The sequence below is a fragment of the Hippoglossus hippoglossus genome, chromosome 21 (genome assembly GCF_009819705.1).
Source record: "Hippoglossus hippoglossus isolate fHipHip1 chromosome 21, fHipHip1.pri, whole genome shotgun sequence".
In the NCBI taxonomy this organism is placed as follows: domain Eukaryota; kingdom Metazoa; phylum Chordata; class Actinopteri; order Pleuronectiformes; family Pleuronectidae; genus Hippoglossus; species Hippoglossus hippoglossus.
In genome coordinates this window covers 19,204,861-19,229,174 of record NC_047171.1, presented here as the reverse complement: position 1 = coordinate 19,229,174, position 24,314 = coordinate 19,204,861, and the positions used below count along the sequence as shown (strand labels likewise).

General features: G+C 42.8%; 1 protein-coding gene across 4 annotated transcripts in view; it reads left to right on the top strand.

The window, feature by feature from the left end:
* The window catches only part of gsk3ba (glycogen synthase kinase 3 beta, genome duplicate a), a 30,749-nt gene extending 6,865 nt beyond the window's left edge, over positions 1–23,884 (top strand). Inside the window, exons 2-11 of one of the 4 annotated variants that reach the window (XM_034575312.1) lie at positions 1,928–2,121; positions 9,078–9,161; positions 15,311–15,421; positions 16,421–16,551; positions 17,736–17,842; positions 18,035–18,132; positions 18,255–18,362; positions 19,567–19,753; positions 20,139–20,237; positions 20,597–23,884. In XM_034575312.1, coding sequence (XP_034431203.1) covers positions 1,928–2,121; positions 9,078–9,161; positions 15,311–15,421; positions 16,421–16,551; positions 17,736–17,842; positions 18,035–18,132; positions 18,255–18,362; positions 19,567–19,753; positions 20,139–20,237; positions 20,597–20,691 — 1,214 coding nt within the window. In that variant the 3' untranslated portion in view covers positions 20,692–23,884. The remainder of the gene's footprint in view (positions 1–1,927; positions 2,122–9,077; positions 9,162–15,310; positions 15,422–16,420; positions 16,552–17,735; positions 17,843–18,034; positions 18,133–18,254; positions 18,363–19,566; positions 19,754–20,138; positions 20,238–20,596) is intronic. The other 3 variants (XM_034575313.1, XM_034575314.1, XM_034575316.1) reach the window with 3 other exon arrangements.
* The last annotated feature ends 430 nt before the right edge of the window (positions 23,885–24,314 follow it).

Genomic DNA, 24,314 nt, shown 5'->3' with positions numbered 1-24,314 from the left:
ACATGGTCCTGGAGAGCAAAGTAGAGTGTGATTACCCGAACCGAGCATGTTGGGACTCACCAGGATCTGACGGTTGGATTGGACAACATTTTCAAAATGATTTGCGGGTTTGGGTTGGGTTGGGCTATCTACTTGATTTTGGACTTGGGTCGGCCTCTTACAAAAAAACAAATGCCTGTTGGCTTCAGGTCAGGCTTGGTTAGTTAAGCCTGTTTATCGCAAACCCTACACCTTTCTCGCTCCCTTATTTTCCTCATTCTTTGAACATAATCAAATTAATGTGGTGGTTTTGTATGGTTCTGGGTTTGATACTGAAAGGCATTTTTTTCCTTTTGCCAATGTGTGAAACTGTGTGTGTTGACGAAAGCACTATGTGTGCCCAAATCAATGCCCCTGCTTGAAAACAAGCCCAGCCAATGGGTATGAAAATGGATCAGACCAGTAAACCTCTGAGTTAGTGTCTCAGACAAAAGATTGACTTAGTTTCTAGTGTTAAATATGAACCATGGATGTTTATTTAACCATGTTGTGATGTGTGTGTGTGTGTGTGTGGGTGTGGGTGGGTGTGTGGGTGTTGAAACTCACACAAACTCTAATTGTATGCTGGGAGTTTGCCAGAAGTCGGCACGAGATGATCACGCATGTGTCCTCTATGTGAAGGTGGTCTGCTACCACAGCTTGATGCATAACATTTCCATTAAATAACACCATGCCACGGTTATTAGGCAGCACTAATCCACTAATCACCATGAGTGTGGGCTGTTGACAAATGTGTTTCACCTCTGTCTCAGCAACTCACCTAAATTTGAACATGCAACGTTGTTCTGCAGCAGTTTGTGTAGAAGAGATGTACACTAATATGACATGAGTTCCTCCAGTAGGGATATTGATTTAGAGGGGATGCAGGTGTTGTTCTGAGGATTTGTCGCATAGTGTGTCGGATGTTTGGCGTTTAGCCTCCTTTACACAGCCTGTTCAATGCTAAAATGTTGTCCCCTAATTCGGCCTCACTGTTGCTTTTATAAAAGGTACAATCAAGGAATGGGGGTCATAGCTGTTCTGCCTGTATGCCAGTAGTGGAAGTGGTCACAGAGCCGAATGGATGTCTGTGTATAAGGGAGAGCTGGATGGAGACATTGCATCACACTTTTGATTCAGGGTTGCTGGCATGCAATTAAAAATCAGACACTGTAATTAAGCAAAGGTGGCAAAGTAAATGGCAGTATAGTTGGATATATCTGTATTAAAGAGGTATTTGACACTATTATGGAGATGGAGGACTGCCAGGTATGAATAGGCAGGGAGGGTATTGCCTTGGTCAGTCTATATATTGTAGATGGTGAGTTTGTCTTGTTGGGATGGATCAAGCAAGTTAGCCATACTTTATACTAATCCCTATTTGATGCATTGATTTGTAGAAATGCACCAATGCTTTCTGATATAAAAAATCTAAGATCTGTTGTGTCAGGAGGTCAATGCAATGAATTAAAGTGTTTCTTTTAAGATAAAAAGTTACTAAATATCAAGGTTATGTCACAACAAAAAATGTTCAATCATATCTCATCACGGTGTTCAAACAGTTGAAGTATTTGTTTGAGACATATTTGGAGCTTAGATGCTCTGTATCAGCTCAGACATGGGTCACATTCAGTCAACCAGTCAGCTGGGAGCAGATTAGTACAACAGCTGCAGGAAGCATTGCTTGACCAGTGGGGGTTAAACTGGCTGGATCTAAAGAAGGAGGCCATATTGTTCTGGTTGTCTCAGCCAAGACATTTGACAGCAGAGAATGTCAACTGTCATATTTCGTCATTAGATGCTGCAGTTTGTCTCTGGGAAAGGGGACAAGTTGAGTCTGTTTTTGAATTTGCGAAATCACTACCTTGTTCTGAGCATCTGTTTTTTTTCTATCTCTCCATTTTTTTAGGGGATAAGGATGGAAGCAAGGTAACAACAGTTGTGGCCACTCCGGGCCAAGGCCCTGACCGGCCACAGGAGGTGAGCTACACAGACACCAAGGTCATTGGCAACGGCTCGTTCGGCGTCGTCTACCAGGCTAAGCTCTGCGACTCCGGAGAGCTGGTGGCCATCAAGAAGGTCCTGCAAGACAAGAGGTTTAAGGTAAAAAACATGCACTCACACAATCCACATTATCTTTCAGCTTACTCAACTTTGTCACTTGTCGATAACAGATAAGAAAAGGACAGAGAAAAGCTGCATGCTACATTGTTATGTAACCAGAATAGAAATTTGTTCAATCAATGAAGGTGACTGAGTAACTGTGAGAGACATGAATGGAGTGATCTTTCACAAGAACAGAGAGATCAGAGAATCTGCAGAACAAAAGGAACTCAGAACTTTGCTATTGACACATTCATACTGAGATGAGTGTATTTTCTTCTTGTGTGTTTGTGTGTTTTCGTGGTAGGAAGGTCTCCTCATCCACAAACAAACTTTAACCCATTAACTCTCATCTGTCAGGTTTAGTTTTGAGGAAATGTCATATTTCCTACCAAGCAAAGCTCCGCTGGAATCCTCCTCTTGGTCTTTGAATAGATTTGACTGATGGCCTTGTTGTCCCTCGGCTGGGGCGACATTGTCTCTGTCCCCTGGTTAGTGGGGGGGCTACCGCCGGTTTTCCCGCTGCTGTTTTCCAGCTCACAGATAAAATAACTGAGACTTCAAAGCCTGCAGGACAGCTGTTAAGATTCTCATTAAGTTTTATAGGCTTAAGGGTTAGAGGAGCCCAACATGATCGGGCTAAGGTGAAACGGGATTTGTATATATTATTAAATAAGGTCCAGGTTTCAAATTGTGTGTATTTCAGACAACAAATAAACTACATTTATTAGGTACACCTAATAAATGTCACACTGAAATAAATTGTGCCTTTATAAAGCTATTATTAGTGAGGATGGCCGACTCTTTTATGCGTATTAATGAGGTGAGAAAAATAGTATAATATAAATAACTCTCAGTATAATACAATTCAATAGTACCACAAACTTAAGACTTCAAAAGGTGGTGAATGAACATCTCACTGAAGCAGTTTCCACAAAACTTAATATTATATCTGGGTTTTTTTGGGGAAGTTTGTTAATTTAAACCCTTTTTCCACTGGTGGAAAAACTAACGTCTGGCTTCTGTCTGCAATGGGAATGGATGCAATGGATGCAATCATCATTCCGTGGGTCAAAAGACTCTGCTGTAGACACAGATGGAAACATGATACCCGGGTGAATGCGCTAATCTTCATTATTTTGCCGGTTTACACGCTGGCGCTGCACCTGTTCTGGCACAAGGTTATGACACAAATTGAACATTTGTAAGACAGCAAGACTTCCGACGTGTTGGTTTCTGCTTTGTGAGGCCGAACATGGCTCAACAAACTCTTTTACTGACAGCATGTTTCCCCGTATTTGAAAAACCTGTGTGTCTCGTTTTTGTATTAAGCCGTTTTCAGACACGACCTGAGGGTAAAACCTGGAGAATTGGCTATGGAGTTTACTGCCTTTTACACATGCACGGCACAGCGGGAGGTTCTCTGCACAGTCGCATTCTTAACAGCAACAAATCCTCCACATTTTTCAGGCGAGAGGTGGAGCAGGAAGTGACGTATTAACTCCGCTGCGTAGATCACATGGTTTTCTTAACAGACAAAGGTGTCGGCTCTTATCACCACGAACCCTCTACACATCTTCATTGGTCACTTCTACGTTTGATTTATATTTTCTTTTTGTGAATTTTTGCATCTGTCGCACTTGAGAAGCGCCATCAACTCCCCCACTCACTCGCAGTTGAGGCTTGAGAACCAAATGTGTTTTTAATGGAGAAGCCTCATAGGATCTAGCTGCTATAGAACAAAGCTATATTTTTATGAATGGTATGGGTTGCACTGATCTCTCCACACATTAGTTAATTCTCAGTTAATATCACACGTGCCCTGGCTTTTAGCGAACAGGGCACACAGTCAAGATGATGCAATACAATGCGTGACTGTAATGGATCCACATGTGGTTTGAAAAACCTAGATAACCTGCCTTTATATTTGCACAGTTTCTGTTTGTACACATAATTCCATAATTTGCCTCTTTGTATATTCTTAACAATTTCTTCAATGCTGAGATCAATACCACATGTCTCATGTCTGTATGCAAAATATGAAGCTACACCAAGCAGCCAGTTAGCTTGGCTTACCACAAAGATGACAATCGGAATGCCCGGCTCTGTCCAAACACAACAAAGTCCAGCCTCCAGCACTGATGGTCCATGCAGGCTATCCGTGGGGTCAAAAAAGGCAACATTTTTGTAATCTAAATTTTATGCCATTAAAAGTTTTAAATACGTTCAAATATTACATATTCTGTCTCATACTTTAAGAGAAATATTTTGCTGAAATGCATAGTTTGTCTCTGTTTGTTGTAGTTCTTTCTGAATGATACAGATATTAGCACTTTAACAAGAGCAAAGTGTAACTGATAACTATCTACAACACACCGGCCAGAATTTATCTCAGTACACTTGGCTTGACTGTGGGAAAGACTATTGATACCTATTGTCTCTGCCCGTAGTTTGCGAGATAATATGGAGTTTGAAGGATTCTTCTGTACTCGGCGACTTCGCCTTATCTTCAGTTATGGGGTAGTGTTAGTAATTGTAAGACTCATATTGACATTGGTCTTCAATAAAATTTATTATGGTTAAATACATTCTGGAAATTAACTTGTTGAGACCTGCAGAAGCGCTGCCATGTTATCTACTTGTCCCCATGAAAATAACCATTAAATTAGTAAAGAAGAAAAGTAACGCATGTATTTAATGTGCACCTGATTCACTCTCCCTCCACTATGAGGGTAAGTCGCTGTCTCCTTCGGATTGATTTACGTTGACTCAGCAGGGTCAGGGTGTGTAAGCGCAGCATAACAATGAAGGGGGATGGCAGGACAAACTATACCTACAGCGAGTCTCTGAAGTTTAGTCACATGTGTTTGCTTGTAGCGTTTTTTTTCGCTCGCCCTGGGAAAGCTGCGCTGAGCCAACCGGTTCACCTAAATACTTTAGCAGCTCTCTGCCCTGGGCTTAGCCTCATGCAGATTCAACACAGTGTTTCAGCAGGTGCTGGTCCACAGCTACCCGAAACTAGACAATATAAATGAGGTCCCTTTGTGGTGTGGGGGGTCAGCCATCTGTCACAAGATGCGCAATCTTTGTTAGGGATACAACCCCCCCCCTCTCTACTTGTGACTGCACGCGGGCCACAGTGAAGTCATATCCTGCCTGTGGTTGCCGCACACTAGCAGGTTGCAGTTTTAAACAACTCAGCGGTCAGATAAAGATCACTCAATTTCTTCTTTAAAGCAGATCCTCAACCTCGGCAGTCTCTAGCCGTGTTTCTGCTTTTCTGTCTCGCTGCTCCCACACACCCCCTCAGCCCGTCCTTCTTCTGAACAGCTTGTTACAAGAAAAAAATTAGGCAAACGAGAGCTAAGACTCCTCACATGACTGCCAAGCGGGCGCCGTCGAGTGTGTGTACCCACGCTGCACACAAACACACAACCAAACACCTGCGTTCTACTTTTCCTTTTCCTTGAACTAATCATGTGAAAAGGATCTGTGTTATTGTGTAGCAGTGGCAATCTCGGTGGGCTTACAGTCGGCTCCTGGTGCTTTATGGGATGGGTCCTTCTCCTCTCCCATATGAGGGATCACATATCAGCCTATTGGAAAATGGATGCTCACATATGAACTAACACCCAGTGTGAGAGCATGTGGTATTTGTTCTTATGATACATTGTTTTTTGTCTATATTTTTTTCTAGTAGTCAAGAAATAACAAAACCACAAATAAATGTATATGAACAGGTATTGTCTGTGTAGTCACAACCTTGTGTAGCTAAGTTGTCCATCACAATTAAAAACACATCAATGCACTGGGTAATACATTTCTTCATTATGATTAAGTTGCACACTATAGTATACTTTAAATACATTTTAAATACTAGCTGAAAATAGTGTCCATTTGTTTGAATACATTTCAACGGCCTTGAGACTAGAGTGAGGCTCTGGCTGCAATTTTCTGTCCGAACATGTCTTGAGCCCAAGAGAAAACTAACAAAGCCCGACCCAAACCCAAGAGTCTCTTCCAAAGTCGAGTTATCCACACTCGACTTGAGACTGACCACAGACAGGGCAGCCAAAGTACTGAGGGACACACTCGAGCAAATCTGCAAGAAGCATGCAAGTTTAACTTAAGTGAATCAGACACATAACTTTGTGACATCGACCATTAGCAATGTTAATGACAATGAATATAAAGAACATCACCTTTTCCTCTGAGATTGATCCACTATCTGCATTGCATATAATTTACCAACCGAACGGTTACAGTGTTTTAGAACTGGAAGACTATGCGTGTGTATTGGGTTGTTGTGAGATTGCTCTCTGCTGTTAATCTTTTTGGGAACTGGATGTGGATTAGTCTGGCAGTTTACATCAGCAGATTGAAGCGCTCAGGTGTGGCACTCCTAGCAGCTTGCAATTGGGGCATTCTCTCTCTCTCTCTCTCTCTCTCTCTCTCTCTCTCTTCCCCCCCCCCCCCCCCCTCCATCTGTCTCTTTCTGCCTCTCTCTGTCTCTGCTTGCTGCTCTGCTGACACACTGGAGGATGACAGGTCAGCAGGAATGACTGCAGTATAACTGGAGCCGGGCAGGGCTTCACTGAACCGCCCGTCTGCTCTTCCTCCACATGGTACCACCTTTCTCTCACACACACACACACACACACACACACACACACACACACACACACACACACACACACACACACACACACACACACACACACACACACACACACAGCGAAACACAACCTCAAACACTCTCACCAGGACTCCGCAAGAAGACGAGGGCGTTGCCTGCAGCGCTCGATGCTTCAATGGCTGGACTGTGACCCACATGCTATGATGTCACTTCATGGTGTGTGTGTGATTAGAAAAGCAGAGGGCGGATTGTGTGAACTATACGTGTTGGTGCTTGTCAAATCTTCAGGATGGAGGGGGTGTTAGTGGACAGTCGGCTCAATCTGCTCTGTTAAAAAAATGACTGAGTGTGAATTAAATCCTCATAAAGAGTCTGCCTGCACCAGCCAGTACGGTCCTGACCCACGTAACAGGGGATCTCATTAGTCACACAATCGGTGCGTCAGCTGGCAGCACATTCAGACAGTCGGGCAGTTGAGCTCGTCAGCCTGTCAGTCACTCGCATGTAGTTGCTTACGTCTATATTGAATAATAAAGTTCACTGGTTTTCATAGTCTAATATGATGGTAAACTGAATATCTGTGGGTTAATTGGTCCATTCAACCAGATTTTCATCAGCTTTTAATTCATTCAGGTGTTTTCAGTTCTAATGAACTAGTCACTTTTTACATCAAGCATTTTGTTTTTGCCAAAACGAAAACTTTTATTTTACAGCAATAAGAATGCAGAAAAGCATTTGTTTAAGATTTCACATAAAAAAAAAAATCTTTACTTCTTTTTTTTATTCTTTATTGTAAAGTTTATGGCTAACCTGTAAAATATTAAGCTTCAGTTATGTTTTTCTGTCTTAAGGGTTTGATAATGACATATCGGGAAGCATTGCCTATTTTGTTTTAAATCTATCTATCAGCCAATACTTTAGAATGTGAACTTTTAAACTCCATAATATCAGCATCGGCCCCCAAAATCCATGTCATCCATTTTAACCAATAAGATCTAGTGGTGTGGTCACCTAGTTAATTGCACATCCTGAAACTGTATTTGTCCAGAAATCCACAGCGAGCATTGTGTAGGTTAAATGATTGTCTGTTGCTCAACTGGCTTCTTCTTTTTTTTTTAATGAGCCACACAACCACGCAGTTTAACTGTTTGCTTCTCAGCCAGTAAGCTCAGTCTGTCAAGCAGGAAATGAGCCTGTGAGTTATCGTACTGGTGAGTCACTGTGTCAGGTGGTGCTGTACATGCACCTGAATTTGCTCAGTATGAGTGAGCTATAAGCTGATTACTGTTTAGCTTTCTTATTTAACTTCTTCCGTACAGGAGCGAGCTCTTGCATGGAAACGCCACGCTGTTCCCAGGAACCACTGAGCACAGATATGAAAAAAAGAATATGTTAGCTTGCTTATTCTGCTTAGTTATTTCAATTTATGCAAATTTGAGGGGGAAATGGGTGTTTATTTTATGTAAAGCTCATACCCTGATATTCAGAAAAATAATATGCATATCAATATATGAATCTACCACTGACCGGTTTTGTCCGTGTATTGTTTCCCTTTCTGTTTTTTTGACCATCCTCTTGTCTCAGTGTTTAAAGTGGAGTCCGCACTCCGCAAAATGTTACACAAGCACTTTATATCACGTCAACACGCAATGTACTGGGGGTGACGGGGTGAGCTATAATGGAGCTGTTTTACCTTTATGTAATGCTTGAATTCCTGCCCATCCTTGAAAAAGTCCATATGCACAACCTTTTTCTGTGTAGACTGAATTGGACCAATTATTACGTAAACACATTTATTTTCACATCATTCTCTCAGAACTATTCCTGCATGATCGCGTCATCATGTTTTATCCCGTGGGATCCGATCTTCCACGAAGGAATGAGTATCCACTTTCCTGTTTATCAACATTCTTTTGCAGCTACCACTTACATATTTTTTTTCTCCAAATTCTCATTCTTGACAATCTAGTGCGCTGAGCTTGTGACAGTGACGAGGTTGACAACAAGACGATTGTGTGTTCAGGAGGATTATTAGTAGCATGTGTGTTTTCTATTGTGTGTGTCATGAGACGTAGTGATGCAGGTTTTTTAAGCACCATTCGACATGGCCATATTTCAACCATTACTGCTGGACTCTGATTTGCTGACACATAACACTTCCAGATTCTTGTCAGGTCTAAGTGTCATAACACTTATATTAAACCACCCTTCGTTGTGCTCTGGGTCCAACAACAAGTTTTCAATGTTCACAGAATCATGATGATCACAAATGTCTGAATCTTAAATTTAACATGTCCTTTATGTTTTTTTGTCTTTTCAGAACCGTGAGCTGCAGATCATGAGGAAGTTGGACCACTGCAACATCGTCCGCCTGCGTTACTTCTTCTACTCCAGTGGTGATAAGGTCAGCTCGCTGAGTTTTTTTTTCCTCTGGTATCTTCATTTTAACTGTAACCGCATGCAATGCTGCACTTTCAATTTCAGAAATGAGAAGATAGTGTTGAGTTTTTCGAGGTATTTTTTGTCACCAACAAGAAATGTGGCGACGCCGGCGAGCTAGTTCTGGCAGGCAACTCGAGCTGCGCTGCGCCAATCATGTGACATACATCATGTGACATACCTCACTCTCCACAACCATCTATATTACACACCCACCTTATCAGGTGGTCTATTTAACCAGAGAGGAATTTCCCATCATCCCCTTTGCTCACACTGCTGCAGCAGTATGGCTACCAGTTACTTCAGCCCCTCCACCACCCCAGCATCCACCTGTCGGCTCCAACGGGGGGTTACAAGTATTTGCTCATCACTCCCATCATTCCTGTGTAATCATATGGGGGAGTGATTAAGTTGGAGCCTAGACGCCAAACACAAAACCTGTTGTAATGCTGCAATAAATGTTTGAACGCGAGTTGTCTGACTGAAATGTTCTTCAGGCACTTGAGAATGAGAAGATGGAAAATTGGGTATATATACATATATATTGGGATGGGTATCGTTTTAATTTTAACGATTTGATTCTTCCGGTTCTTAATGATTCTCGTTTTCGATTCTTTAAAAAGCTGGGTCAGAACATTTCACAGAAAGAATATTTATTTTTATAAACCTTTACACAAGTCATATTCATATTCACAACTGACTTCAGTTTATGGACCTTGGAAAAACATTTCAAGCAGTTGCTGTTGAATGACGTGATTTAATAAAATGTTGTTTCTTTTATTCATTCAATGCAGTGTAACTGTAACATTGAAACCCGCTAAAGTGACAACACAGCAACAGTCGATTAATTTACAGTTTAGAGAGCTGCAGCGTGTGGGTGTTGATGAGAAACGATTAGGAACGTCTGTGTGGGCTGCTGGTGCACTTGCACTTGCAATTGCAACACAACCAAATAAGGATAAGACAGATGTTACTCTATTTTTCATACCTGATTGCTGTGAGGTGCCTGCTGTCGGCTGAGGGTTGCCTGAGGAGGATGTCTGGGTTTGTGAGGGAGAGGGAGACCGGCGCAACACGTCGAAAGCGCTCCACTCGTTAATTTGGATACTGTGCAATGGATACTTCCAATACTTGCGATTGGAACCTCGATGCCCAACCCTATCCCTGAGCTAGTGGGTATTTAAATGAGTGAGCAGTGAGATTAGTAAAATAATTTAGCTTTCATTCTCATGGGCACAGCACTTTCTAACAAACTCCCAAAATTGTGTTTTTTTCCATTACTCTTCAGCCACAGTTTGTCTTTATTTTCCTGGGAAATTTCTGCCTATCCTATTTTTTCAATATTCCCTGTGCTGCCCCCATCTCCCCTCAGCTGTCCGCCTGCTGGCCTGTGGGGCCTTACATTAGTACATACTGTACATCATGACAGGGAAGTCCCTCTCTGCCCTTCTGTCTGTCTCCGTCAACCGTAGGCCCTTCCCCTGGAGACTACAAGGCTGGACTATGTCATTCAGCTAGCTGACAAACAAGGCAGAGGTCCATGTGTCAAATATAGACACACATGGAGCTGGCACACAGGCTGTTGGGACTATACCCATGACGCTGCGGTGAGGAATGCTTCCGTGTCGCACACTCGCTGAGGCCATGGAAAGCTGTCTGGGATTATAGGGTGGTGGTGATGGTGAGGGGTGGGTCCGAGGAGAGAGAGGATGGGTAGGGGGCATTAGTCTGCTGGACTGGAGGGTGTTGGTTAATTATAGCCTCAAAAAACCCTCCCCTCCACGCTTTAAGCCCCACCCTCTTCCCACCCCTCATGTCATGCCATGAGCCCACTAACCACTGGGCAGGCAGCTCCGTCTTGATACACTGACACACTGAGCAACCCTACTCCGTCCCAACCTGCCTTTCACAATCACATGATTTTTAATAATCTGCAACTTTTGTTTGCATCTTAGATTAGTTTCACCTTCAGACCCTTTAACCCCCCCCCCCCCCTCCTGTTCCTGCTTTCATGTATACATTTCTTCTCCCTTCTCCGCCCCCCTCACCGTATGACTCTGGGCTAATTATGGAGACTGGCACCATGTTGGTGTGGGGATTTACCACCCATAGAGCCCTGAGTTGGAAAAAAACAGTAGTGAAGTAGGGGAAAAGGTAATGTCACTAGGAAAGAGAGGTTAGTGGACGAATATGTAGTTGCCGGCAAGTTGATGGATAGATGACAGAAAAAGGAAATCGAGGCTGACGAAAAGACAAGACAAGACAAGATGAGGTCAGGTCAAGTGTATATGTCCTGATGTGAGGTTCATGCTGGGTGCAGCTGTGAGATGGCCCAGGACTGCTGCAGCTGTAGCAGGCAGCATGTGCACAGGTAGTCTTATGTAACCACTTACATGTGGTGTGCTTTTTGCTTTGACCCTTTAACCACTTGTATAATGCTGTTCAAACAGGAGGCCACTGCTCCAAACAGCGTAGGCAGGTTAGCAAATAGCGGGTTGACTTTCAACTCTTTACAGCAAGAGCGCACGACAGCTGACACAGTTTCCCTCTGCTTTTATTGACTCTTAAAATCACACCTATATACATTTGCAAACATTTGCTTTCAGCTACAGTTTGATAATCTGATGTACAAATCAACATTCTGTCACACAACATTCTTGGCAGCAGGTTGAAGATACCTGCTTTTATTTCATCTCCAACATTCAGTTCTTTCTCAGGTTTTGTTGACTTTATTTCATCAACGTTCATTATGATTCATAAACCACTGAAGGCATGAAGATATAAACCTACGTGTTGTTGGGCTTAATTATCGTGCAAAGACTCAGAACCCACCAGTCCTCCTACTGAGTAACACCATCTGATCCCAGTGTGTCAATGACTGTGCTGAAATAAATTACCAATAAATTTAAATAAATACAACTTAATTAGGAATATTACATTTGAAAGCATATAACACAAAGTAATTTAGTCTTCAAAAGCCTTGAGTGGAGCCTTTGTTGCCTTTCTATGCCGAGGACTCGTTTGTGTCTATTTTCTTTATTTATTGAAGAACAAGCTCATTTTGTCAGTTGTCCTGCAGAACTTATATATTTTGTTTACATTTGAATGTTTCATGTAATGAACTCTCACATTTAGGCTGGATTACCAACTGGGGAAAGAGGGCAACTGTCCCTGGCTCCTAACCCTCAGATACTCTCATTGCCTCAGTTTTTCTGCGTGGCAATTCTTTTTTTTAGATTTAAATGAAAATTTGTCTGATAATATTGTTCGTCGAAGCAGAATATAAACAATAATTATAAGGCCAGTCCCCTCTGTTGTCCTTTTGATTGAAAGGATAGTAAGCATGAATGTGACGGGCAATTAAAAAGGACTAGGTTCATATTATTATGCACAGAGAGGAGGAGGAAAATGTGCTGCAGGGGTCTGCTGCACATTTTGGCCCTAGGTCCTTCTAGTAGGGAAAATCCTATTGGGTTCTTTAATATAGGGGATTATGACGCAGAACCTACATACTTGACATGTATTCCAAAATATATGACCACCTCCACATGTCAATAGACGGCATATGGTTGAACAGCGTTGCCTCCAGTCTTTAAGTAAGGTGTGGTGTTCGGTCCGTAGAGCTGCTGAAACAGTGAGAGAAAAGTGACACGTGTATAAGATGACATGTATGTGGCTGTGGGCCCTGAGCATACTGCATTCATATTATAGACTTATTCACAGATGTGCATTGTGATGTTGTAACTGTCATCACTCATTCATCTTTCTGTCATCCTCCTCAATTTCACAGATTCATTAGCACCGACTGTCGTGCAAATGACTGCAATGACTTGGATTTCCGATTGCATTAAGTCAAGTGCTGACTTGTAATGTAATGTAATTTGTCAAGTATGATTGCCATACTCAACAAGGGGCACCTGACCAGGAAGCACATAAACTAGAGGTGTGGAAACTGTCGTGTATGCTGTGTCCTGCTCAGCTGTGTCCTGCTCAGCTGTGTCTTACACACAGCACCGCTTCCATCCGTCAATCCTGCAACATGACATAACAGTGATTGTCGTTGATGGATAGCTGAGGCAGTTGTTCAGGCGCAAGCGATCTCCTCAGCAAATTAGAGGCTGAATTATTTAGCCGGGGAGCGAGTGAGAAGCCAATCAGATCCCCGCCCGGCTAACCATCTGGGAACAAGCCAAGGAAGTGGCTTTGTAGTGAGGCAGGAAGTGAGTCATCGCTGTTGCTAGGCTAAATATAGCTTTGGTGGCACTAGCGGGAGGTGGAGCGGGCCTTGCAGCCGTCACAAATGTTATCAATGGGAGTTTTGCTGGTGAAGGAGGAAAGGGCTTGTTCGCACACACACATACACACGTGGCTACTGGAGAGAGACAGGGGTGTTACGGGGTGTGGGGGATAGTAGTGACAGATAAGTGTTTAAATGTCTTTAAATGCTTTTTAGAAAATGCTGCTGTTTGTCACCAGCATCTGCAGCCCTGTTTGTATGCGACCGTCTCTCTATCTAATCATCCGAGTGTGAGCAGCAGAGTGCAGTCACCACAGAGCAATGCATTGAGCTGACAGAGGTGTACCACATAGTCTGACTGGGAGCTTTCACAGGTCCAGCTCGCTCATTGTGCTCTGCAGACCAGCTCTGTTCACCGCCTAGGCTGCATGTTGTGCAGACTGTTCACACGCTCACACATGGAGGCGGATACGGACACCAATTCCCCAACCAAGTGGAAGGGGAAGAGAGAAACAGCAGAGAACAACTTTATTAATTTAATTTGAAAGCCTGGATTTATTATCCTGAGGCAGAATGTCTCACAGGTGTGTGTGTTTGTTGGTTGGACACTGGTAATCGACAGCGGCCTCTCACACGTTCACTTCCCCACTGGTGCGATCCAGCTCTCTGGTGATATCGTCTCCAAGATTTCAGGTCCATTAAACACATTATGTTGCAGACATGTTTCCTGCGAAGACTTTTCCCACACAAAAGGAAACCTGACTCGTACATTTGGGTTTTCACATTCAGCCCCTCCAGAAAATATCAGGAGAATGTGTTAAGTTCAGTGCCTATCTGAAAGCAGCTTTAGTGTCATTGACAGAGTAGGGAGAGATGGAGTAATGCATCATTTGATTTTGTAGAATATTCTGATTTTAAAATCAGACCAAAAAAAACCACACCAGCCACCAGTCATAGATCACATAGCTGATAGCGGAAGTATTCTTCACGTCACCCAGTCCAAATGTGTCATCTGACGTCTGCTGGTCTCCCTCCTAACGCACTATCAAAGAGCAGCAGGCGAGTTGTGAATGCATGACTGAGGATGTCTGAGTATGAGGGTAACTTCCTTTGTCAGTCTATAAGGTGCATTGTGTCTAAAAATATTTCCCAACTGTTGCATTTCAGCACGAGTGCGGTTTGCGGTCGTGACTTAAATGTCCTGAACAATAGTTTCACGAGAAACACCCAGTAACTCAGTTCAAACAGGAAGTCCTGGAATAATTGGGTAGAGAAGCCTCAGATGCAGCATCCTTTCAGGGTCAGCACAAGCCAGAGTCAAACGTGCATGACCCGGCCCTCCAACGTGGGCCTCGTCCAACCAGGAAATGAGGAAATGATATCATTGTCTGTGGCCGCTGTTGGAGTACAGGCCATCATGACGCATGCCTGTGTGTTTCCTGCCCATGGGATAGAGCCCTGTACAATGGATCCCCAGTTAGAGAGAGGAAAGAGACGCGAGGGGCCGAATCCTGCAGTGAGACATTGAGACGAGTGCTGTGAAAGAGCGCATAAGTTACATCAGCTTGAAAACAGCTTCCTTCATCAGGGAGACACACTAGACAACAAGAAACAAGAGGAAGTACAGACATAGGGAGGGAAGAGGAAAAGAAAGGAGACGTGCACATATATATATCATAAATGTAATTTTTAGTCAATTTATTAAAAAGGTATTTTTTGGGGATCTGTAGACTTACAACGGCGTCTTGTAGGGGTTAATTCTTCTGTTTGCTCTTCTGCAAAAGTCCTAATTTCCAGTTTTTCTGCTTTATTCACCTGGTTTGTGTTTGTGCACATGGTGTAACCTCTTTTTTCTTGTTTGTGCTTCTCTCCAACAGAAAGATGAAGTGTATCTGAACTTGGTCCTGGACTACGTTCCTGAGACTGTCTACAGAGTGGCAAGACACTACAGCCGAGCCAAACAGACCCTGCCCATGGTTTTTGTCAAGGTATCAAAGTGTGTGTTTGTGTGTGTCTGTAACCATCATGGCCAGAACTAATATATTTCATTATTTATTAACAAGAAGAGGGAGATATTTTACCGATATCTCACACTGCATTTTAATATTAGCATCAGTTATGTCCCGATTCATTTTCTTAATTCAGTCTACTTTATTTAATCAGGCTAATTCACCTGGTATCACCACTGCTTCTGCTTCAGTTTAATAAACTTTGTAAAAGTCAACCGATTTTTCTTACTTTACTAGTAAAATATGTATGCATATATTATGATAAAGAATCAGCAAGATAGTGACTCATCAAAGTAAAGTTAACCTCCTCCACGTCTAATATGATTTCTTTTTTCCACACTGTGTAAAACTGTCTGGCTCTGACAGATATGTGAAACAAATGTGAGAATAATTTGAGATGGCAAAACGACTCAAAATTACTTTCTAATCGCAGTGAAATCATTAAAACAAAAACCCACCGTTTATCATTTCCACACCGCAAAAGAAGCACATTTTGGGGAGAAGACCTTTCATGCGTTTACTCGTTTTAACAAAAATTTGTCTTCATCTTGCTCCATTTAAATTCCAAATATGTAGGAATACATTACTATTTTAAATTCTGAGTAGTTTAAAAAGTTTATGTGATAGGTCAACATGTATAACATGAAATATATATGGATCAGTTTATATACCCCAGTGCACCGTCCACCAAAATAACCAGTCCTCTGATTGAATCGGAGGGAAGAAGCAGACCATGCAGTTGCAGGAAAATGGTTTATTTTATAGCTACAAGGCCTGACTAACAAGATTCAGGAGTTAAAGAAGCGGCGTGTGTCGTCTAAACATTTGCTGATAAAACATTACACACTTGACTGGGCTGAAATCGATTCTCGAGTGGTTGTGTCCAGACTTAAACCCTGTAATGAAAACTGAGCTTGCTGTTTGTGTAGTCGTAACCTGTGTGTGTGTGTGTGCGTGTGCGTGTTTCTGTGCGTGTAGTTGTACATGTACCAGCTGTTCAGGAGCCTGGCCTACATCCATTCGTTTGGAATCTGCCATCGGGACATCAAACCCCAGAATCTGCTGCTGGACCCGGAGACCGCTGTGCTCAAGCTCTGTGACTTTGGCAGGTGAGCGACCCACAACGCACACAACTTTGTGGAGTTTAGTCAACCGTGACCTGGCTTTTCCTGGCATTTGAAGGAGTAGTGTGAATTATTATTATTATTTTGGAAAATATGCTTATTCGCCTTATTGCTGAGTCTTAGACAAGAGGATCAATACCACTCTTATCTGTTTAGTAAATATGAAGTAATGACAAGGTGTCCTGCAAAGAAATACTCTGACACGTTCCCCGGCTTATACTGCAATTAGTGATTTTCCAACTTTAGAATTTGTCGACGTTAAAGGTGCTGCAGGCAGATTTCTTTATCCTTGAACAGAGCTGAGTTGTCAGTTTCCAGGTTTTCATCTAAGCTAACTGGCTGCTGCTTGTATCCTCATATGCATCTTACAGACATGAGAATGGTATCGATCAGAAGTGTAGTTCCTCAAATTGCTGACCTGTTCCTTTGCTCATAAAACTGACACATATGGACCCTGTAGTGTTAATATTACAGAAGACTTTAGACTTTGTATAAAGATGGTCGACGTGACAGCTCCCCAAAAGTGACACCAAAGCGCCTCGATCACTCTGTGATGTTTGACTGCAGTATAGGTCATAAAAATACAATATACCCCTCCATGTTAGCAGATGGGACATGGGCCAAGCTAAAAAAGTCAAAGCTCATGAGAGATCATTTTTTCTCAAAGACGTTGTCTGTCATTTTAAGTAGTTCTTATCACAGGGATGTTTGTGCAAGTGTGGATTTTCCATGAAGTTTAGTTTTAATTAGTTATTTGATGCTATAGAAATGGGTTGAAATGTCATGATTGACAGCTGAGACTGAGTTACGATTGGTCGATACCGCAGCTCCATCCCTCGATCACCACGCACAGACTGGCTCCAAATTATGTTATTGGTGTAAGTTAGCAGAGTTCGTGTTTGGATAGTGGAGGGAAGTGGAGTTGTGTCTTTTCATACAGTCTGTGTTGCAGACCTATGGGTAATGATGTGTGTAACAACTGATACTATTACCCTGTGTCATTTGGAATAAGCAAGTAGGCAGTATTTTTATTTAGTTCACACATGCAAATCCTATTTACATTGCTTTTATTTAGGTAGATATTTCCTTTCTTTTAGCCAAAATGCTACAGGGTAGGATGTTGATGATGTTGATCATGGTGATAATTATTGTTGTGTGTGTGTGTGCAGTGCTAAGCAGCTGGTCCGTGGAGAGCCAAATGTTTCCTACATCTGCTCTCGCTACTATCGAGCCCCTGAGCTCATCTTTGGTGCCACTGACTACACTTCCAGTATAGGTAAGCTGACTCCAGCTCTCACTACATTTCAGTGGGTTATTCAATTTTACTCATTATTTTAGTTAGTTGTGAGGATGACAAAGAGAAGAGAACATTATCACGGGTTATGTATTTTTTGCATCACACTAGTGGATTGGTGTCGTATTTGTATCCTTTTTATTCTTCTTGTCATTGACTGGCCTTTTTCTTCAGATGTGTGGTCAGCTGGCTGCGTACTGGCAGAGCTGTTGCTAGGGCAACCAATCTTTCCTGGTGACAGTGGAGTGGATCAATTGGTTGAAATCATCAAGGTAAAGACTGGGGGGGGGGGGTTCTCACGGGGTTTAAAAACCCTCCATATACAGCACTGAGGTGTCCGAAGAAGATATACAGTAGTAACTCTGTGTTCTGTCTGTCATCTTGTTCTGTCCAGGTTCTCGGCACCCCGACCCGAGAGCAGATCCGTGAGATGAACCCCAACTACACCGAGTTCAAGTTCCCCCAGATCAAGGCACATCCTTGGACTAAGGTGAGTCAACAGGTACAGGAGCCCTTTTACTTCTCTAAGATTCACCGCCGCCTCATGTCTCCATGCTTGTTAAGACCACATAGCTGCTTGCTGCTCCATAGCCATCCAACTACATCACCTCCATCCAATACAGCTGCTGTCCCACTAACCCGTGTGTTTTTAGAAGGATAAATATATAGAACAATAAAGTTGTATACAGTTGCAATAAAACTCGATGCACGATGCTCGATGTGTGCATTCGGCTCATGACAACATGAGTAGTGTTTACCCATTCAGTGTGGCAGCTTTATACTCTCATCAAACGGCTTTTTGCTCCTTTTTCAAATTGTCTTATGCATGCAAAGGTTGCACATTTAGTGTGGATGACAAATGACAAAACGTAAAGAAACTTTATACTTAAAGATTAGAGCTTTTCTTGTTCCCGCAGTCCTGTCAAAAACCTGTCAAAATGCTAGTGCCACAATATTTTTTTCAGCCCCTGGTGGTTAAACTGGCTGGGGAAAGAAATTGTCCATCAAACTGAGAATGTTTTCCAAGTTTTGCTCTCAACAATCTGTAGCACAAAGGCTGTGAGTTCAGGAACACTTGAACAATGCTGCCCAACATGTTTGTAGGGTGGGTTATGCTGTTGAACCCGTGTCATCTCAGGTAAAACTTGCCCTTGAAACCTTGAGACCTCAGGGCATATCTGAACAGACGACTGAATAAAGATGAGATTGCCAGTCCCTGCTCATTCAGCCGCTCCTTACTCAGTTCTCTCTTTTAGTCTGATGATGACATATGAACCCATCTCTCATGGTTAATGCTTTCATTTTAAGTTATATGAAGTATTAATCTGTCAGTAAAAGATTCAGGGACCTTCTCTCTACCTGGATCCCCCTCAGCAGTCCCACCCACAGCTGTCCCATTGGATAACAGAGTGATCCAATCAGCAGGCTGCAGCAGGCTCTCCTGTTAGGTTATTGGACTCCCTGCTGTGGTCGCTCGCTGTAACTGCAATCAGTTTACTACTGCTCACTGCTGCAACAATCCATTCATTCATTCATTCATAAACCTTCATAGTGTTACATGTGACTGAGCATTTAGATCACTTCAACCCTTGTGGAGGAAACATGTACTTGTTGTGTGTGTATGTGTGGAATGTCTTGACAACAATAGAATATACCTCATACGTTCTCCGTTTTGACACCTGTCTTTGCGTCTGACTGGTGTTCAGGTGTTCCGGCCGCGTACGCCTCCCGAGGCCATCGCCCTGTGCTCTCGTCTGCTGGAGTACACGCCCACGGCCCGCCTCACTCCCCTGGAGGCCTGCGCACACTCCTTCTTTGACGAGCTGCGCGAACCCAACGTCAAACTGCCCAACGGGAGAGAGAAGCCCTCCCTCTTCAACTTCACCACCCAAGGTATGAACACTGAAGTTCACGCAGATCCATTAACTGAGAGGACGAACCACATAGTGTCAGTTTGGCATTGTTAACATAACTGAAATTCTCAGGGGATATTACAGGCCTGGAGGTATACTGTGTCTGTTCGTTAACCCTTTTCAAATGGTCCGCCAGTGCCTAAATTGGTATTTTCCATACTGTAATATCATTCTTCAAATATTCCATATCATTGAACTCTATACAACCTAAGCTAAAAGGACATGTTAATCTATAAACCATAACAAAATATTAAAGCACTGAAATTGTGTTATAAATTAAAAGAATACAAAAATCTGACAGGTTTTTTTTAACCTGCCTTTGAATATCCCTCTTGTTACAGCATATCTCATTCTTTTTCTTTCAGAATTATCCAGTAATCCCTCTTTGGCCTCCATACTCATCCCTGCCCACGCCCGCAGCCAGGCCTCCGCCTCCACCCCAACCAACACCTCTGCCACCACAGGTTAGAGCAACGCCCCCTCCACTGGCCGCTTGTTTTCTGAGGCTAGACTTGAGGCTTTTATTGCTGCCAGTGTGCAAACAAGTTTCATCCTTGTTCCTAACATCGTGCTAGAAGTCATTCTGAGCACTGTATGCTTTTATACAATTTTTAACTTTGAGCAGAAAGCGTCGACATACCTATCACTTATTTACTCCTGGGAGTGTGAGTCCACCCTGTAGCTGAGCTCACAGCAGTGGCTGCAGGAGGAAACAAACTTTCCCTGCTTTACATTTTTCCAGTGCAGCTGCTGTAAAGTCTGCTTAATAATGAAAACACAGACTTTTACCTTATGGCTCTCACTGTGTCTCTGTCGCTCTAAGATCATCTCCTCTTCCTGACCGTAGATGGCAGCAGCACAGAGCGAGGTCCCAGCACCACCACCGCCTCTGCCTCGGCATCCAACTCCACCTCCTGAGCCCGCAGACCGCCACCGCGCCCCGCCCCGCCCCGGTCTCAGCCCCAGCCCCACGGCCTCTCCATTGCCCCGGCCAAGGGGGTGAGCTCTGCCCAGCTCTGCTCTGCCCTGCTCTCCTCCCTGACACCAGCGGAGCGATGCTGACGCAGTCCGGTCTCAACAGCTAAGACGACAGCCTTTACGCGACCACGAACACAAAACCCAAGCCTCTCCCTCTTTTATCCCCGACTGACACCCCCCTCCCCCCCTGATCCAGCTGTTTGAACTCTACTCCATCCTCCATCGAAGACGTCTCTCCGTGCTCTTTCAGCGGGGAAGCGATGCGCAGGGCCAAAGGTGTTGTCGACTGTACTATTGATAAAAGTACACTGTACATGTATACACAATGCTAGCCTGCTAATGTTTGTAAGAGGACAATCTGTAGAAAAAAAGTCCTGAGCTGTTCCCCTCGTCCCTCAACCCTGACCCCTCTCGTCCTCCCCCCTGCATTGATCCATTTTTCTGCATCTTCATCCTCTGCCCCCCCCACACCCTCCTCTCCCTCCCTCCCTCCTTTGGTTTGTCTTGTAGTGCATGGCCTGAGTATGGTTAGGATCACCTCGGGGGGGTGGGGTGGGGTGTCACCATACCCTCTCACTTCTCACCTCCACTTCTGCAAACAAGGCATGAGGCTCACGCACGCGTATACACACACACAAGAAATACACACACACACACACACATGGATGCATGACGATCCTGATGTATGTGGGAAAAAAAGCAGTCCAACCGTGGAGGTAATGTTTGGACACGTTTTTTTTTGTTGTTTTTCATTGCCTGGGGTTTGTTTTTAAATGTTTAGCGAACGGTTTTACTCAACCTTGTTCTTAATTTTCATTTGATTTACTCCCGGGCAGACTTTTTATTTTATTTAGTTTTTTCGGATCGCCATGAGCGATGGATGTGACATGTATCTGGTCCTGTGTGCTTGTATAATATATACATACAATACAACAAAAAAAAAAACATGCATACATACACAGTTTATATATTACTTTTCCTTATGTATAAAAAGTATATATAGATATATGTATATTAACTACAATGGTTCAGAAATCAGTTATGGTGAGCTCATATCTGGTAGAGCAGTGGCAATATTTGCCGCTGCCTAAAGACGATAGATTTAGATGTGGTGGTGTTTTTGTTTTTTCCTCGGTTTGTTGCTGGAGCGCAGTCGGACTCCAGCCGTCACTTCTCCGTTCCCCTGTGTCGTCTGTATTAAGGCCGTCAGTGGATTTAGGGCACCGCTCTATTCTCTGTCTTTTTACCGACTCTGTCTGTAACAGTGTTTTTTTCTGTGACAGTGCAGCGTCTAGACACCTCCTCTCCCCACAGTCTAGATCTTCCTCTTTGTCTCCGTGAAGAATTCGAGATTGTTTCTTGACACTTTTTCTTCTTCCCTCGACTCTTTGAGAAATCTCGGCGGTCGTCCTCCTCGGCTCCACCGCTGACTTCCTCATGTGTTGTGACCACTGACTGAAGTGTTAGCCTAGCACTCGCCCTCTCTCTCTCTGTCCTCCACATGCCGCACATAAAGCCACTCGGTACAGTCTGTCCAAGCGTCTTATTTACAGAGAATACTCACTACATAAAAAAAAAAAAAAAAAAGAATAAAAATAAATACATAAATAAAAAAAGCAGAATTTGTATATACAGTATAAATGCTCCTCACCAAAATTCTGACTTGTCTGTTTTGTTTTTTTTAAATGTTACGTTGATTTATCTTTTTCCATGTTGTGTTCAAGGTATGTATATATGCAGACCCATGTACTGTTTATGAGCAAAAACAAAGATGACGAAGGGTAGGGAAAGATGAAAAAAAAAAAGATAAAAGATGAAAAGAAAAACCAGAATCAGGGCGAAACTGATGTTGTTCATGGATATTGTAGATGACGATAATGATCAGCTTTATCCAGCCATATGTTCAATCTTACCTGTACAGTACAGTAGATGACAGCTGTATTATTGTAACAAGAACTAGTCATGTATAGTGTAACTATAGTTTGGAGTGCCTTTGCTTTCATACACCTTCGCCTTGTTTCCTCGCCCCCTTCCTCACCCAGCCCACGCCACCAACCCACCCGAATATTGTGACTCTCCCTTTGGTGCTGTTGAATGTCCTGCTAACCCGCCACACACACACACACACACATACATACACACTCTCCCTCACTTGATTTCCACCCTCCCTCTCTCTCCCACTCTTTCTCCCTTTTCATTGCACATTTAATGTCATATACAGACATTGTTAATCGTAAGGATATTTTTCCTTAACTGAAGATGGAAAAATATAGACAAGTGTTTATTTTAATAGATGTTTTATCTTGGACACACTCACATGTAAAACACAGCAGTCCTTACACGGACTCCTGGGCGTGTGTGGCGAATTTTGGGAAGGTGGTGTGTTGTGGATGACAGCAGGGGTTCTAAAAGAAAAAAGGCCTCATATACTGTATATATACCAATACAGTACCGTTTCTGTATTACTCACAGTGTTGGTTCTGTTACCAAAGCCAAACTATGATGTAGTTGTGATGAGCCATCCTCAGAGGCAATAACGTATTCTGACTCTTCTTCTCTCTGGATATTTCTGTTGTTTCTCTCGTCTCTCCTCTATTTTCGGGGTGGGGATGGGGTGGGGGGAATTCAGTAGCACCTAAAGGGGTCGTCGAGTCATGTAGCCTTTCTCCTTGTCTCCCGCTTGCTGTAATTTTGCATTCATGAACGTGTTGCTACTCTCAACCGGAAAGTCTGACCACTTCACCCTTCCCAACTCCAGTTCAATAAAAAACAACCACAAAAGCTACCAAAAAAGAAGACGAGCGAGTACATGTGCTGGTATATTATTATTAATTTTATTATACCAGCATATATAGTTGTTCCAAATGCTAACTGGGTTTAACTGGGGCTAAAGAAAAGAAAAAGAAAAGAAAAAATACAAAAAACATCCTGTATAACAGTACTACTACTTGAATGCCTCTGTTTGTGACTGAAATTTTTATTTCATTTTTTTTTGTTTTGTTTTTGTTTTTTCTTTTGTTCTGTGAAGGTATGCTAAATGTGCACCTCTGTAAATATTCCCCCTGCGTGCTCTGAGGAATAGTTCCCTGGTACTGTAATTTGCATTAAATAAAGAGTAGGATAGCCTGGAAATGATACAAAAAAAGACTGTCTTTTACATCTTCTTTTAGTGTCTTTTTGTCTCTCCTTCATGGATGCCTTAACATTTTATAAAAGCGTGCAATTTTCCTTTAGTTCTTAGATGCAAAATACAATCAAATGTTGTCAGCGCTCAGATGCATCAGCCCTGGACACCTGTCATTGCTCTTTATTCTCTACAGTGTGTGCTACATACAATTTAGCATAGTTTGATCTATTTGCAGTAAATTTACAAAAAGATAGGGTTAACCCTAACCCTTAAGAATCATGTTTATTAATCTTTGTTTATTCAATTCTTTTTAGAACAGCATTCTGTTTATCCAAAATGTACATTTTAAGATCATTCTTTGGTTTTACACATAACCAGCTTTATTTTTTCTGTGGCACCAACAGATCGGTCAGTCTCTTATTTTATCAGTTATCCT